This window comes from Patella vulgata, chromosome 7 (genome assembly GCF_932274485.2).
Source record: "Patella vulgata chromosome 7, xgPatVulg1.2, whole genome shotgun sequence".
Lineage (NCBI taxonomy): Eukaryota > Metazoa > Mollusca > Gastropoda > Patellidae > Patella > Patella vulgata.
This window is the reverse complement of record NC_065885.2, coordinates 2,677,593-2,695,392: the sequence shown is the minus strand read 5'-3', so window position 1 is coordinate 2,695,392 and position 17,800 is coordinate 2,677,593. Positions and strand designations below refer to the sequence as shown.

The 17,800-nt window shown below is 40.6% G+C and overlaps 1 protein-coding gene across 1 annotated transcript; it reads right to left on the bottom strand.

The window, feature by feature from the left end:
• Positions 1-1,466: 1,466 nt before the first annotated feature.
• On the bottom strand, positions 1,467-17,372 carry LOC126828129 (polycystic kidney disease protein 1-like 2). Its single transcript, XM_056102210.1, has 7 exons — positions 17,367-17,372; positions 12,107-12,277; positions 11,070-11,230; positions 9,414-10,131; positions 5,328-5,583; positions 2,690-3,901; positions 1,467-1,654 (listed from the first exon to the last, which is right to left on the bottom strand). The coding sequence occupies exons 1-7, from the start codon at positions 17,370-17,372 to the stop codon at positions 1,467-1,469; spliced, it is 2,712 nt and encodes a 903-aa protein (XP_055958185.1).
• Positions 17,373-17,800: the final 428 nt, after the last annotated feature.

Sequence of the window (17,800 nt, the reverse complement as noted above, 5' to 3'; positions counted from 1 at the left end):
CTATTTTAAACTAAGTTTAAAATATGATCTATAAAACATACAGGTAAATTTAATGTGCAATCCAGTCGGTTATGTGAGCCCAAAATAGAATGAAGTGAAATGGAGTGTAACGTATCACCTTTCTCATCCCACCGGGATAATGAAGACAGGCATCAACCCTGCAGCCGGTTCTTAGGGGAATTTTGCCTGGACAGCGACCCGTTAGCCTACTCTAATATCGAATTCCACCTGTCAAGGATTCTTTCACGTATACGGTCTTTCGTCCCATCCGAACGGAAAATGAAATGAAATGGGGTTTGACGTCCTACTGTTCTGCTCTGACGGGGCTAATGAAGAAGGGCATACGCCATACAGTGTGCTATGAGGGAAATTTTGCCTATATCGAATTCCAACTGCCCTAGACGCTGTCTTTGCCAGTGCAGGACGCACCAGTAACAGGAGAAACGCACGCTGGAGAAACCGGAGAACTTTCTCGCCCAATACCAGGTTACTCATTAGTCCCCCCCCCCCCCCCTTGGGACAGCAATTGAATTCCAACCGTCATGATTTTTTTTATCCGTACCTGGGACCTCGGTTTTTCGCCCCATCGGAACGACTATACACTGTTCAGTGTCCTGCTACACTGGCGTGGTTTCGATTCACAGGTTGTGCGTGACAAGGAGTTGGGTCGCCTGACCAACCTCGTGGGTTTACTCCGGGTCCTCCGTTTTCCTCCCACTGCTGAAGACCCCTACGCGCAAGCGAATTATTGAAATAAAATTAAACCATATGTTAGTCCCGAATCTGCGGATGAGTGAAGAATGCAGACAACTCTGTCCGTGGGAGAGAGAGAGAGAGAAATGGGGTTTAACGTCCACTCGACACAACTAGGTCATTTCGGGACTAACATATGGTTTAATTTCATTTCAATAGTTCGCTTGCGCATAGGGGTCTTTAGCAGTGGGAGGAAACCGGAGGACCCGGAGAAAACCCACGAGGTTGGACAGGCGACCCTACTCGTTGTCACGTACAACCGGGGATTCGAAACCACGCCAGTCGACTCAATGACAGGCTTTATGATACAGCGCGCGCACGCTAACCATTCAGCCATCCAACCCCCCCTGTCCGTGGGAATGATGTTGAGCAATGTTTTATTTGCCGCCAGTGATCCGTGGTCCGTCTTATCTACCGTCATGACATTTTGTATTATTCGCCATGACAGACTTTCAAAACATATACGAGATCATAAGCAGGGTTGGGGTTTTAAGAGGGCAACTGTGAGAGCACCTCTCCTTGACCCCAAGGACTAAATCCATCCCTAGTCATAAAATGGATACCGAAAGTAGAAGCTAAAAGCTAAACATATATGGTTTCTGAATCCAAAACATACATATTTTCAAATTTATTTCATTTTTTAAAAAAAATCGATAATTTAAATTTTAAAAACAAATGGTTATTCAGTTTTCCACAATTTTCGATTTTAATTATTATTCAGAGAAGCCAACTTTCTTTTCCCAGATGGCCATTTCCTTCTCAAATTCTGGATTATTTTTCAATTGTTGAATAATTAAGACAGAAAGATTTGATACAGTCTTCATATCCTCCTCCATGCCTGTTGGTTGTCGGTTATCTTTTATTGGCTGGTCTTGTATATCAGGGTGGAGACAGGTGTAATCTAGAAAAATATAAATATAAACTCTATCCATATGTATTACATCAGGGTGGAGACAGGTGTAATCTTAAAACATATAAATATAAAATCTATCTCTACCTTTTCGCAAGACAAAATGAAATGAAATGAAATGGGGTTTAACGTCCTACTTTTCCCAGCTGTCTAGTCGTTTGGATGGGACGAAAAACCGAGGTCCAGTGTACACATTGCGTGCACGTAAAAGATCCCCTGGCAGTTGGAATTCGATAAAAGAGTAAGCCATAGTGCCGCTTTCCGCTTTCCTGGCACAATTTACCTCATAGCACCCTGTATGGCGTATACCTGTGTTCATAAGCCCTATCGGGGCAGAACAGTAGGACGTTAAAATCCATTTCATTTTATTTTAAGCTCAAAGGAGAACACTATACGAAACCTCGTGTTAAACCAGTGATATTTTTCCGTGGAAATTGTGTTGTGTTGTTAATCTGCTCAATCCAGGATGAAATATGTTTCCTGTTTTTGTAACACAATGTTATCTTGAACAAAGGTGGCCAGGCAACGAAACGTACGCCAATCAGTTGCTTAGTCACCCGTGCTAAACAACTTGAAGAGAGAGAGAAATGTGGTTTAACGTCCACTCGACACAAACTAGGTAATTTCGGGACTAACATGGTTTTTAAAATTTTATTTCAATAATTCGCTTGCGCGTAGTGGTCTTTAGCAGAGGAGGAAACCGGAGGACCCGGAGAAAACCCACGAGGTTGGACAGGCGATCCTACTCCTTGTCACGTACAACCGCGGATTCGAAACCACGCCAGTTGACTCAATGACAGACCTTATGATACAAGCTAGAAGGTCTTGCCCCGGGTACGATCCCAGTGTTAGCCGAGATATGTACTTGGGTGTTGTCACGCTGGTTACGAAATAGTGGGCCTGGTGACACTGCCCTGGCAAAATTCTCCTTATAGCACACTGCATTGCTATGCCCGTCTTCATTAGTCCGGATGGTGCAGAATAGTAGGACATTAACCATCGTGTGTACGAAATATTGTTTCTTACCTGGTGGTTTGTCGACAATGCCCCGCACCATTGACCCCCAGATGTACGAGAACACGTTCAGATTAACATCTCGTTTAGAAGGGGGTTCGTCCTGGGTCCTTGTCATGACGTCCATCAAAATCGCCAAAAATAGATTAATAAGTATAATCGTAACACAGATCACAAAAAAGCTAAACCAAATAATTTCCACAGTGTCCAGTGCAACCTCGGAGTTGGTCTTCTTAAACGTGGTATCTCCAATTAAACCTATAAACATGGTTTCCATAGAAGTGATCATTGACTTGTATGGAGCTCCAGTTCGGCCAAACATGAAATAACTGGCCGAGGAGAAACTTAAGAGATTGATGAGAATGAACGTGGCGAATCCTGGAAAAACCTTACTGGTTTGTTTCAGCACATCGAAAACCTTGAAAGTTATGTCCGTGAACGCCATTGCCTTTAATAAACGTAGAGTTGCTATGGTTACTAACATCCCTAAAACGGAGACGAACGCATAGTCCCATATAACAACTCGGTAAAAATTGACGAATTCCCGGTTGTTTTCGTTGAACGCTGCTAAAGCCTGATTGGCGTATTGGTCGCGTAGAATATAAAACACAATAGCGACCACTGCAACTCCAACCGTAAAGAATTCCGCCAGGTTCCAAAACTTTGTAAAGAACAGCCACTTCTGCTTGGCAAACTTTATACCTATTATGACGGCACTAACGACGATGTACAACATCGCAACAAGTTCACAGATTAGAATAAACTTGCCCAATGTTCCTACGTGTTGCGATGATCGGAAGGGAAAAATGTTTTTATACGTGACCACTCCGCCAGTCTCTGGAAATTCCGTCAAGATACTGACATAAACAAACATGTTAATGTCTATATTGTAGAGTGTGAATTCGAAGAAGACGGCCCTCGTTTGCCGATCAATCCAGTGAGTCTCAAAAAGTTCTTGTAAAGATTCCGTGGAGACAATTTTGTTGATATCCATGTTGGCAATATATCCCCCACCGCCATATAGAGTTAGCAAGCCGGCTATTGGAGCTCCCCAGATACTGGTAGCCGAGGTGAACGTCCAGGCATCGACGGTCAAGGTACTTTCTTCTGCATCAGAACATGGTTGTGGTGTCCAGTTGGGACAATAGTTATCTGTATTTTCCTGTATGACGTCATAGACAGGTATACACGTGGTATGGCCAATATACGGATAACTGCAATTACCTTTTAAAAAAATATAATACCATATAATATAAAGACTTCCGGTTCCGAGAGGTGGGGGGGGGGGTACTTTTGTTCAAGGGATAGCTTCATTAAAGATACATTATTTAAGATTTAGATAAAGAGTTGGCTGTTTTTGCAATTAAAGCTCAAAATAGATAATGTGAAATGAAGATATTGAACTTTCATTCAAATTACTTCATTCTGAGCCACGTTATCACTGTTTGTAGTTTTGACAAGATGTGTGCATTGTCGTAACCAGGGCACTAGTATATTCGAGACTAAACCTCGCTTTCCCATTTTTAAATCAAATTTTTAAATGGCGAACCGTTCTAATCTAGATATGGTCTTGTTTTGTTAAAGGGCTAATCCCAATATTTTTTGGAGAATCAAACTGCTTAATTTGGGGTTAAAATCCCTTAAAATCCTCTAGCTAAGGGCCGAGCAACTAACTCAATATTTGTGATAAGTTTTCAAACAACTTAAACCCGTCAGTCTTCCTCTGGAAATGGAGGCCGGTGTCCAAAGCTGTATTATGCGGTGTCTGGATAAAACCAGACTTTTATCTTATAAAAATAATGTGTAGGTGAAATTTGCCTTTCGTTATCAAGTAGAGCACATTGGTCATTCACTATATAGACCTCTCGAGGAACGGGAATCGATTACCAGGTCACCCAACGAAAAAAACTGACCCGAAATCTTAAAAGGGTTACATGTCCGGATAAGCAGTTTTGACGTTCACATCCAAACGACTCAATATTTTGAGCTGGAATTTTGAGAGAAGGTAAATACACCATTCCTCTATATTTTGGCGCTTAAATTTTATACGTACTCCGACTTTTTTTTTGAGACTCTCTTGAAATCGGGATAGTCCCTTTAACAAATGTCTAATTAATAATTTATATAACATTTCAGCCTAAAGAAAGACCTGTAATAGGCAGATTTAGCTCTAACATAATGTATGTTTAAATGTGACAATATTCCGTATTCCTATTCTCAAATTGAATCAGGTTGAAACTATATGTCAGATCTCACATTTCATAATATATTCTCTATTCTATTGTTTGACCTAATTTGTCAGTACGTTTGTTCGTTCGTTTGTGGTGCTTAAAATCCGCTTCTTCCTAGGGTGGTATCGCAGACTAAATTAATCTTAGAAAATTAACTTAAGGTTGACCAGGAAGTAGCATAACTCCGAAACCGGAAGTGGTAGTCTATGATCGCCAACAGGCTTATGTTATTCCCCGGTCCAAGCTACCCCTGTCACCCTCGAGACAGCCCTAATGTAGCCGACAACCCTGAACAGACAGCACCTTTACACCAAATTTCAGACTCGGGACAGCCCTAGTGTAGCTGGCAACCTTGATCAGACAGACAGACAACCACACGACAGTCACAAATATTAATATAGATAATAGTAATATAGTACCGGCTCTCGCCCTGACTTGTCTTAATCTTGGTGGTCCGACTTTCACATTGGCACTGTTGTAAGAAAACAGACGTTCTGTGGCTGTCATGCGTATTCCCCTGTAATCTTCTTCCGGAAATAAAGATGGCAGTGCTGTTTTGTTCAACCATTCAAAATAATGACTTGACTGAATAACCTGCGTGATCAAACATAGCATATTATAAACACGTATTCTAAATATCCACATACTGGTCAGAGGATAAGTAGCGGGGATGCTTTGTCTCATGGTTTAGAGTTTATGGCCCCCCTCCCCTTGAGTTGTTACACCCGCTCTCAAATGGTTTAAAAACGGGGTTCAATTCTCTAATCTTAATCATGCTCAACCAATATACACCATGGATCAGCTACGAGAGAACCCCCAAACCCCCACCATCACCACCACCACACCCTTAACGACATAAATATTGAGTTTAGTGCCCTCAAATGATCTTGTTCATCGTGCAAAATCAAAAGTCACCACATCCCAGATACTGGCAAATGGAAAAAATAAAAAGAATAATGGAAAAAGAATACTTTTATGAAACATGAACAATAATACAAATATGAAAAAAGTTCACTAGTCCGACATGTAACAAAATACAACATATATGGTTATCAAAATAAGGGGGGTTGGGTGGCCGAATGGTTAGCACGTGCGTGCTGTATCATACGGCCTGTCATAGAGTCAACTGGCGTGGTTTCTAATCCCCGGTTGTACCTGACAAGGAGTAGGGTCGCATGTCCAACCTCGTGTGTTTTCTCCGGGTCCTCCGGTTTCCTCCCACTGCTAAAGACCCCTACGCGCAAGCGAAATATTGCAATAAAATTAAAAACCATATGTCCGAAATGACCAAGTTTGTGTCGAGTGGACGTTAAACCCCCATTTCTCTCTCTCTCTCTCTCTCTCTCTCTCTCTCTCTCTCTCAAAATAACAATCAGATGATTTAAAATAGGCGTTCGAGGTCCCGTGTATACATTGGCGTGCAGGTCACAAACCCATTGACCGTTGGGAGTAGGTCGTAGCGCTGCTGTCCGGGCAAAGGTGCCTTTATAGCCCACTGTATGGTGTATGCCCGTCTTCATTAGCCCAGTCAGTGCAGAATTTGTAGGATGTTAAACCTTATTTCATTTTATTTCCGTTTTACTCACCTTTTCGTATTTTCTATAAGGTTTGGGCGGGTCTAGGAAATTATCTGTTATATATGTATGTAGATTATAGGATTGTGTATCTCGATTACTGTATAAGATACAACACAATAGAAACAAGAACACGATATTCACTACTAATTCCTTTATCACATTCTTCATCTGGTTATCTCGAAGTCTTTGAGCTTTAATATGTGTAAAATCTTCATCTATTGTTGGTTGATGAGTTGATATTCGTGGTCGTTCTGTAATTAAAATAGTTAACTTCGATCAATTTAACCTGCCCAACCTCGTGGGTTTTCTCTCTGGGTCCTTCACTTTCCTCCCACTCTAAAGATCCCCATGCGAGAAAGCGGATTATTGAAATTAAAAAATTGAACCATATGTCAACATGATCGTATGAATTAAAACTTCTTTGTGATTGTTAACATAATATGATACAAACAATCAAATTTTTGCCAGAAGCTGAGTTTGATCTGGTGTCCTGTTCACAAGGTTTTCAGAAAAGGAGAAATAACTCCGGAACGGGCGGTCCGGTGCGCACCACAATCGAACTCATCCAAGATCAAGTAATTATTAACATTGTTTAGTTTCGTCTAAATTGTGGTCTCTAGACGGCCCACAAATATCCTACATAAAATTAAGGGCCCGTGCCCCCAAGAAGTTGCGGTCCGGACTAGGGGCAACAGAACTCTCTTGGCCCCAATGCTCCAAAGCAAATTTGAAAAGGTCCGTTAGAAACTATACCTTCTATCGCAGTTTCTTAAAAGGGGCCATAACTCCGGAACGAAGATATTTTTATAGTTAACATTTATTTTAAGGGACCATGACCTTGGTATGTGTGTAACATGCACGACTAATATTTGCGTCAAGGGGGAGGGGTCGTTTTAATAGAATGTTACGGTCACCTACGATTGTGGTGTAATGCATATATATCTGAACGGTATTTAAAAATCAAAATCAAACAACAATCGTGATCTCTATGCACGTTATTTTCGTACAATCAGGGACAATAATCCAGGAAGTTACGGTCCGACAAGTGTAGCAATATTGCTACAATTTTTTCTCTTGAAATTAATGATGACATTATATTGTATTAATTAATATCTTTGGCAAGTTATTAGATTTACACATATGTACTTAAATCAAGTTAGCGAATGAATGACATATTGTTACATAAAAAAGAGTCATAATGTGGTAAACATTCAATTCTAGGTTGATAACAGATATCTTGTGGGAAATTTCTCCAGTAAATTTCCACTAACTATATAAGGGTGGGCTTCAACATCATATGGCTTAATTAACCAATCGTTATAATTAATTACGTCATATTTGACCAATTAGATAATTGAATGTCCAAAACCAAAGCTACAAGACTATCATATATTTGGGTATTTGTCAGACAGCAGCTTGATTCTAGAAGGGAAAAGATGTGGCAATTTCTATCAGCAGACTCGCCCAAGCGAATCTGGCTGGATGGTGTTTGAGAGAATGACTTTTATTGTACTATGCTTGTATCTATGTATCCGGCTATGATATATAAAATCTAAAAACGAACTGTTGCATTGTTATTCCTGGTAAGACAAACGTCTTAACTGAGAAAACAGTAAATGCACAACGTGTAGGGGAAGCAAAGACGACAAATGAAAATACTAGACGATCACAAGGCTACTAAAATATGTAGTTAGAAAAGATGCATGGGTCATACGTAGGATGTGGCGACCAGATTTGGTGGCCCGCTCTCCATGTCTGACAGAAGACCGATGGGGCTACACAAGTGCCACAATCAAACCCGTCTGAGATCTTTGGGATATAAACACGTATGTGAAGTTTCAGTAAAATCAGATACAAATTGCGACATGTAGAATGTCCATAAACGAATGTGAACTGAAATCGGGATGGGCGAGGGCGACGGCATAATACGTCCACATAAGTCTGATAGTGTAGACTGGCCTTTAAAGAAATTATTTTATTGTTAATGGACAGACCTATTTTAATTTTTCCATGTGTTGATGTGAATTCTGATATTTCTTTCAAATTGTACTGTGTAGGCCGATTTATTTTCGGTGATTTCAACAACAGTCCGGCTATAACTGCGATAAACAAAACCTGAAAATAGATATGTGTACACTTAGTGCTGCCCAAAAACAATGGTTAAGGGCCTCTTTACATCGAAACGGCTAACCGTCGTTTGCGAGTTAGGTGGTAAAGTTTGATTTATAGATAAGTATTTAGAACGAAAGCAGTCTAGTTACTTATTAGAAGAATAGACAGGGACAGGGCCGTAACTAGCTCAGAGCAACGAGGGGGGGGGGGCGGCAAGTGTTCTCGGGGGTGCTGTAAAATTGATGGACAATGTATATCTATTGTTTTTATGGTCGACAATTTTTTCACGGGCCTAGAGAGGGGGATTAACTCCCACCGTGTAATTTGAGTATTTCGCGTCCTTATAGTCTCTGTTCGTCATCTGAGGGACTGCTAATTCCTTGCCTTGCAAAATCTCATATTGTGGAAGTTAAAACTCTTAACAGAGTATCGGTCCAAAAAATGGTTCCATGCCGTTAAACAGGCATTATACAAGAGCTCAATCTGCCTATTACAGGTCCTCTCATCTGTACGACTGTCCCCACCCTCCTTGCAAGTTTCTTAGGAATCAAATCCGACTAACTAACAACCCCCGCCCTTTTCTTCAAGCAAAGTCCACGGTCACCACATCCCTGGTTCTCGTCACTTTGAAAGAGAGAGAGAGAGAAATGGGGTTCAACGTCCACTCGACACAGACTAGGTCATTTCGGGACTAACATGGTATTATTTTACTTCAATAAGTCGCTTGTACGTAGGGGTCTTTAGCAGTGGGAGGAAACCGGAAGACGCGTCACTTAGATCTCATTAGCTAATGACAATGTTTAATAATCAACTTACTTTAAATGGATCCACAAATAACAAAGATTGTAAAAATGAAAGAATGAATGTAGTCAGCCATTCCTCAGAAACATCTTTACCCCATTCTATGCTATAAAGCATGATGAAGAAACAAGAAACAAACGATGCCACAAAAGACAGAAACCATCCAATATAAACACCCCAACTTGGCAAACTAGCATCATTTATTGCTATATTATCTGGTATTACCAAAATATCTTCCAATTTCTGGCTGAATTCCAGTTTCTCTCGCATGTATTTCGGGAACCACCGCCGAATTTGTTTTTTTCTCCTCTCCCATGGTTTTGGCTTCGACTTCCGGAACACCGTCATTATGACGTAAACCGGAATGGCGGTTAAAATGACGCTAACTAAAGATATGTACACCTGACTTGGATTAAATTTGATTGGTCCCAGCTCGATTGAAGACGACCTCTGTCTATCTTTGTTGTCTCCGTTTTCAAAAAACATGGCGTTTGAAATCATGCACAAAAACAGCAACGTAACACCACAAGCAACTCGCGCAACACGGCTGAAGTTGCTTTTGACTGGTCGAAATAATATGGATACCCAAACGTGTTCATCTGTCAAGTGATTCCTGGCATGCTCCAAGAACAATCCCTTGAAATTATGAAAATTTTCCGCGCCACCGACTGGCAGCACTCTATCTATGACCCCTTCTTCAATGGAGAACCATTTATTACATAAAAACACAAAACTGAAACATAAAACAAAAATATTCAATCTAAATAAACCAAGATAGATTAAGCAATCCTCGACTCTATACTAGAATATCCCGGGATTCAATACCCGTGCGCCAGGGACCGGATTCCATACTAGAATGTCCCGGGTTCCAATGCCCGTGCGATCAGGGAAGGGGACTCTATTCTAGAATATCCCGGGATCCAATACCCGTGCGATCAGGGAACGGGACTCTATTCTAGAATGTCCCGTGATCCAATACCTGTGCGATCAGCGAACGGGACTCTATACTAGAATGTCCCGGGATCCAATACCCGTGCGATCAGGGCACGGGACTCTATTCTAGAATGTCCCGTGATCCAATACCTGTGCGATCAGCGAACGGGACTCTATACTAGAATGTCCCGGGTACCAATACCCGTGTGATCAGGGAACGTGACTCTATTCTAGAAGAATATCCCGGGATTCAATACCCGTATGATCAGGGAACGGGACTATTCTAGAATATCCCGGGATCCAATACCCGTGCGATCAGGGAACGGGACTCTATACTAGAATGTCCCGGGTTCCAATACCCGTGTGATCAGGGAACGGGACTCCATTCTAGAATAACCCGGGATCCAATACCCGTGCGACAAGGAACGGGCTTTATTCTAGACTGTCTCGGATTCTATTACCCGAGCGACCAGGGAACACAGATGACAAAAAGTGACGTAGTTTGACAGGTATAGGTACCCATTTTAATTTTTTCTCACACTTACATCAATTTTTGATAAGTTATCTCAAAGGTGTTAAAACAAATTCCTTAAAGCGGAAACGCATAATGCGTTCCAGAATGTTTAGCATTTGGTTGGGACCTCCAAAATTCCCAGAGCTGTTTAAGTCAGTCGACAAGACATTTTATCTCCAAGGAAATATTATTGTTAAAACAAATTAAGAGCTGTTTCGAGTTACCTTTCATCAGTTTGTATATCAACAACTTCCACTCGGTTCAGACTCCAAGAAGCATATTTTCCTGTACCAGCGTTATCGTGCCAGATCCGTAAATACTGAAGATTTCCCAGTGTTTCTGGTACCGCCATTAGAAAGTGCATGACGCTTCCAGCTTTAAAACCCTAATACAAACAGAAAGAATAATCAATAAAAGGTCGTCAAGTTCGAATCTATCTAGAACAACCAGGTTTACTGCCAGCTTCCAAGGTGGTGCGATCTCGAACGGTTGTATCCGGTCACAAACGACCTGTCCGAAAGAAAAAAAGAGAATGCGATTGGCGATTAAACCTCGATATCGAATTGCACTATTCTATCCATATCAGTTGTTGTTCAATTTCAGGAAGGTTGGTTGGGTGGTCGAATGGTTAATACGAGCGCATTGCATCATAAGGTATGTCAGTGAGTCAAGTGACGTGGTTTCGATTCCCCGCTGGTACCTGACAAGGAGTAGGGTCGCCTGTCCAACCTCGTAGGTTTTCTCCGTGTCCTCCGCCCCCCCCCCCCCATTGCTAAAGACTCCTACGCGCAAGCAATCAATTGAAATAAAATTGGTCCATTGGTCCCGAAATGACCTAGTTTGTGTGAAGTGGACGTTATACCTAATCTCTCTCTCTCTCTATCTCCGTGTCCTCGGGTTTTCCCCCATTGCTAAAGACTGCTACGCGCAAGCGATTGATTGAAATAAAATTGGACCATTGGTCCCGAAATGACTTAGTTTGTATCGAGTGGACGTTAAACCTAATCTCTTCCTCCTCTCTCTCTCTCTCTCTCTCTCTGTCTCTCGATTGATCGATATCAAATTCTTGGGATAACAGTACCTCAGCTAGGCGTTAGATCATACGGCTTGTCATTCAGTCCAGTGGAGTGGCGTGGTTTCCATCCCAAGCTTGTACGTGACAAATATTGCCTGTCCAACCCAGTGAATTTTGTCCGGGTACTTCTCTTTCCTTCCACCTTTCTCTCCCTCTCCCTCTCTCTCTCTCTCTCTCTCCACTTACCTTCCGAACTCCGTCTGATAGTTTGCGCACATCCGTATTGTTCTTTTCACCATAAATATCAAAGCTAACATTGGACATGGTGCCGCCTTCTCTGACAAAGCTTGTATAAACTGTTATAAGATAGTAATATTGATCTTCCCGGCAATTATCTTCTAATAACGTAACACCCCACTGGAATAAACACAGTCAGAGCAGATTACAATTAGTTATATCTACAATTGTAATCTGATATAAATACGGGTCTATATTTCGTTTTTGTTTTATACTTTCAATGGCCCACACTACATGAAGATCTGACCAGTTGTGCAGGGGGATCGGGTCAGGAGTCATACAAGCGGCGTTTGACCCTATGACGTCAAATATTGATTAATCAATCAGCGTTGACGTTTCTAGGGGTTTATCCACAGTTCCGTGCAGAGCACGCATAGAGCTCGCCGTAACAGACCCTTTCATTGGCTAATTCCTCACTTCAACTAGAACGTCTGTTATATAACGACTCTACCAGTTCCAGGGGCGGATCCAGGAATTTTCGCAGTAGGGGGGTTGCCAGGTTCCTGAGAAAATGTATCCCCCCCCCCCCCTCGGCTTGAAATTATTTGAAAAATACATGGTCTCTATCGTCATTTTGGCGTATATACATACACATTGAGCTTTTTAAGCAGAGAAATCCAACATCCTGTTTGACGTCAATTTTTATTATGAATTAATACGATGACATTGTGATTCAATTTAATTACTGATGCAAAGCATTAATTGTGATATCACATATGTCTATATAATTATCTCGCGCTTTGAGTGCCCATCATGTCGCACCATCTGACGATAAAGGATCTGTATTTTAATCACATTGCTAAAGTTGTTGATTCCGATCATGCAACTATCAGATTATTTTTAAGTTTCCACATCTTAATCCACCCTAAACTGTACGCCAATCGATTATTAAATATTTAAATTTAAAATTTTCTCGGGATTTTCCAGCGTGTTTCCCCTCTTGTCTGTGGTGCTGACGAGGACAGTTTCTAGTCGTTCCGATAGGACAAAGAATCCCTGACAGAGAGTAGGCCCTAGCGCCAATATTCGGACAAAATTTTCCCTATAGTACACTTCATGGCCGTCTTCATTAGCCAGTCGGTGCAGAACAGGAGGACGTTAAACCCCATTGCATTCAATTCTGTATCAGGGAAATTGAAGCCAGGAGATCCCTGATTCGATCAGGGTGTGGACAGAGAAATTACTCTGCGAGGGTCTGACAAGGTAAAGCGTTTAGTTGTTCATAAAATAACCCACGACAGCTAGACACACCGGTGCCTGGGCAAAATACCCCCCAAGAACACTGCATTGTGCATGTCCGTCTTAGTCTTACTTCTCACGGTTCGTTTTCATTCCCAAACAAATATTCTTAACTGCCTCTTGTAATATGAGTTGAATACTCGTTTAACTCAATCATGTTACGAGGGCCAAGGTGACTAAGTGGGTAGGACGCTGGTTTCCGGGATTTTCCGACGTGGTTTCCCCTTGTCAGTGATGCAGGACATAGGGCCTGGCAAGGACAAATGTCTAGCCGTTCGGATGATACGACAGCCGAGGTCCCGTGTATACATTGGCGTGTACGTAAAAGATCCCTTGGCAGTTGGAATTCGATATAAGAGTAGGCCATAGTGCCGCTGCCCGAGCAAAATTTCCCTCATAGCAAATCCTATAGCGTATGCTTGTCTTCATTAGCCCAGTATAGGAGCAGAACAGTAGGACGTTTAACCCCATTTCATTTTAACCACCTTACCTCAAGAACATCAAACAAATCTCTCCATCGTCCCCACAATGCCAGGAATATTCCTATAATAAGAACAGTGACAATAGCACCGAGAACAGCACCTTGAGATATAATGTCGAATTTACTGAAGACGGTGGAGAAGTCTATAGAATTGGGAGGCACGAACAAAGCGATCGACATAACTCCCCCTGCATCTCCTGGACATCGGCAGGTTGTTACACCATGCAACACATCTCTTTCAGCCTGTTCAAAATGAACATAAACATAAATTAATTTAAAAATACGTTTAGGTTAAAAAGATCAACCCTTTTTATTTCTTCGTACTGATATATTTCAAATCATAAGCTAGTTCGGGAGCTGTCTAGTCGTTCTGATGGGACGAAAAACCGAGGTCCCTTGTACACATTGGCAGATGGAATTCGATATAAGAGTAGGCCAAAGTGCCGCTGCCCGGACAAAATTTCCCTTGTGGCACACTGCATGGCGCACGCCCCTCTTCAGTTGGAGCAGAATAGTGGGGCGCTAAACCCCATTTCATTTTATTTCATAAGCTTGTTCATATATATTCAACTTTATTTTTTAAAACACATCAGCAACAATCATTCGAAATGTTCAAAATTAAGGTGGGTATTTAAACATAAAACGGGCACTTATAATTTAAAAAAAAAACTCTACCAAAACAGTATATTTGAAGAGTTCAAAACAAAGTCGAGAATTATGGATAATGTTTTGGTTCCTGAAGGACTAAGGCTAAATCAGTGGTTCTCAACCTTCTGTTGCCAACGGCACACCTTGGAACACATAAAAAAAATAGCGGCACACCTGGCTAAATATGGATATGAAAAATATTTGAATTTTGCAAAATAAAAACATGGCAAGTCAGACGGCATACTACCGTAGACAGAGACTAGTCATAGACACATAGAATAACTCAAACTACATAAAGAACTTATGATTAGACACCTGTGAATACTAAATTGGGATCACATGGTTTTCCGCATTTTCTTAGTGTGCCGTTAAAAATTTGGTGGCACACTGATTACGAATCACTGGGCTAAAGATTCAAAGACATCCTCATCCCACCACACCCAATAATTGACGTACCTCACATTCATCATCCCGCCAATCTTGAAGTTGACCAGCCCACGTTAAACAGGAGAAGGATTGGAAACTGATACCAAACGGTGATGTTAATACATCTGTAGAATTACTGGTAGTATTGTCTACTGATCGCCGTTTTCTAGATACTTGGATACCATCCTCATCTGTTACAAATATAGATTTAAAACATAACGGTATACTGTCGTCATCTGTTACAAATATACATTTGAAATACTCGCTTAAAGCATAATGTATCATGCGACATTAAATAATGTAACAACATCGTCATCTGTTACAAGTAAACATGTGAAATAGTCTGTTAAACATAATGTTATATCATCATGTCTATAACAGGTACACATGTTAAATAGTCGGTAAAACTTAATGTTATACAGTCGTCAACCATAACAACTGTATTTGAAATACTCAGTTAAAGATACATTATGGGAGATTAGATAACGAGTTGGCAGTTTTCACAAAAATAGTTAAAAACTACATAATGTAAAGGCAATTTGCTGAAAATTCCAGTCATATTGATCCACTATGAACCGAGAAATAAGCGATCGAAAGTTTCGCATAGCCTCGGTCATCATTACTGAAGTCGGTACGACAAAAATCATAGTCTCGATTATCCATTTAATCGTTAAATCGAGAAGGAAAGTTATGCAGCAAATCGGATCATAATCCAACAATTATCGCAGGCTAGCGTTGACATCCAGAGTTGATTATGGTCTTGTCATGTTGATAAATGTCTAGATAATAGTTATATAACATTTCAGGCCTAAAGAAAGACCTGTAATTCGCAGATTTAGCTCTTGCATATTGTATGTTTAAATATACTATTATCCCGTCATCATCCCATCTGATTAAAATACAGATCTATACTTCGTTTCCTATTTATACTTTTGATGGCCTATACATTACATGAAGATCTGAGCAGTTGTTTTGGGAGGTCGCGTCAGAGGTTATACGAGGGGATGTTGACTCTATGACGTCAGACATTTGATTAACTAATCAGACCGTTTCATTGGATAATCCTTCTCATCCCCCAGAACGTGGGTTATATAACAACACGTCTATATTTAGTGTAGTAGGGACAAGTAAAACGAAATTTTGAACTATAAAATCGAAACGAAATCTATAATTAAAGTCGATTAAAACATAATCTTTTGTGCGACACGATATGCATTTTGTATGTATACTGTATACCAACACAATCATAAACCAATAATTATTAGAAATACATTTACCATTAGGGAGATAGTTTTGGGATTCAACAACACGAAGAGGATTATAAACAAATTTCTTACCTTTAAAATAAGGTCTTAGACCTAAATATATAACACCCTTTCTTTTAATTTTCCCTGGTTTCAAACAAGCCACAAATGTCAATCCATCCGATGCTCTTGGAACATCAGTTTCTTTGAAATCATATTCACTATCCGTGGGTGGCAGTAGACTCCTCCAGAACCAATCATAAGAAACTGCCTGGGTTTCTGGTTGTATTCCCAGACAAAGGTATTCTTTCTTATTCCTATACAAAGACCTCTGGTAGAACAGTTTCGAAGCATCGCCTTCTATAAATGTAGGCACAACTCTCACGTATTTCGGGGGAACTGGATCTTTGAAAGAGATTTTAATTTTGTTTGGTTTGATGATACGCTTGTCGCCTACTCGCAGAGAGGCTTTCACAATTGGCCCTTTTACACGAGCCGAGTTCGTGCCTTGGATATAGATGTTCTTTTTCAGAATAACTGTCTGAAATTATAAAATAGAATGTTAGATAGATGACTTCCTCAAACAAAATCTGCTTGTAGAAGGAGAAACAGCAAGTACGTTTTTTTTTTCAGAATAACTGTCTGTAATTATAAACATAGAATATTATATAGTTGACTTCCTCAAACAAAATATGCCTGTAGAAGGAAAAACAGCAAGTAAGGGTTGTTTTTTCATTCAAATTAGAATAAACTGAAAATTGGTTCATGTTGGTTCATAATGAGGTAGACCTAACCCTTGGGGTAAAAATGAAGGAAAATAATCATATTAAAAATTTCATAAAGAGAAAAGAAAAATTAGATCGCCGAGGTAATGCCATGGTGACTCAAAGAGCATGCCACTGGTTTAGTAACCAGGCGGTGTTCACTTGTCAGTAGTCCAGGGTGGACGGCCTGGCAAGAAACAGCGTCTAGTCGTTCGGATATGATGAAAAGCCAAGTAAAGGTCCCCGTGTACATTTTTGTCGTGTACGTAAAAGAACCCTTTGGAATTTGATGACGAGAAGATGAAAACACCTTTGTCCGAGCAATATTATCCCCACGGCATGACCGTCTTCATTAGCCGGTTTGGTCTATAAATATTTAGATGAACTCAAATCGAGAAAAAACGTACCCTCATTTGAATTTCTGCGTCATCTGGTACTGGTATGCCCTCTACACTTGTAATCACACCATCTTTAAATTCAGTCGTATTTTGCTGTGTCTTTAATACATCTCTAACAGAAGCCCTCTGGAAGTTGATTTTGAATGTTTTACTGGCCACGGTCACTGGTTTGTCGGTTGTTGTGTATTTATTCAATATGGTGAAAGAGTTGTTCCACATGTTATCATTTTTCTCAACGTTATCGTTCGCCTATTGCAAGAAATATAGAATACAATGTTATCTAATTGAAGTGGTATCAGATGTTTATCTTAATGAGAAGTGGTATCAGATGTTTATCTTAATGAGAAGTGGTATCGGATGTTATTGTATGAGAAGTGGTATCAGATGTTATAGAAGTGATATCAGATGTTATAGAAGTGATATCAGAAGTTATAGAAATAGTG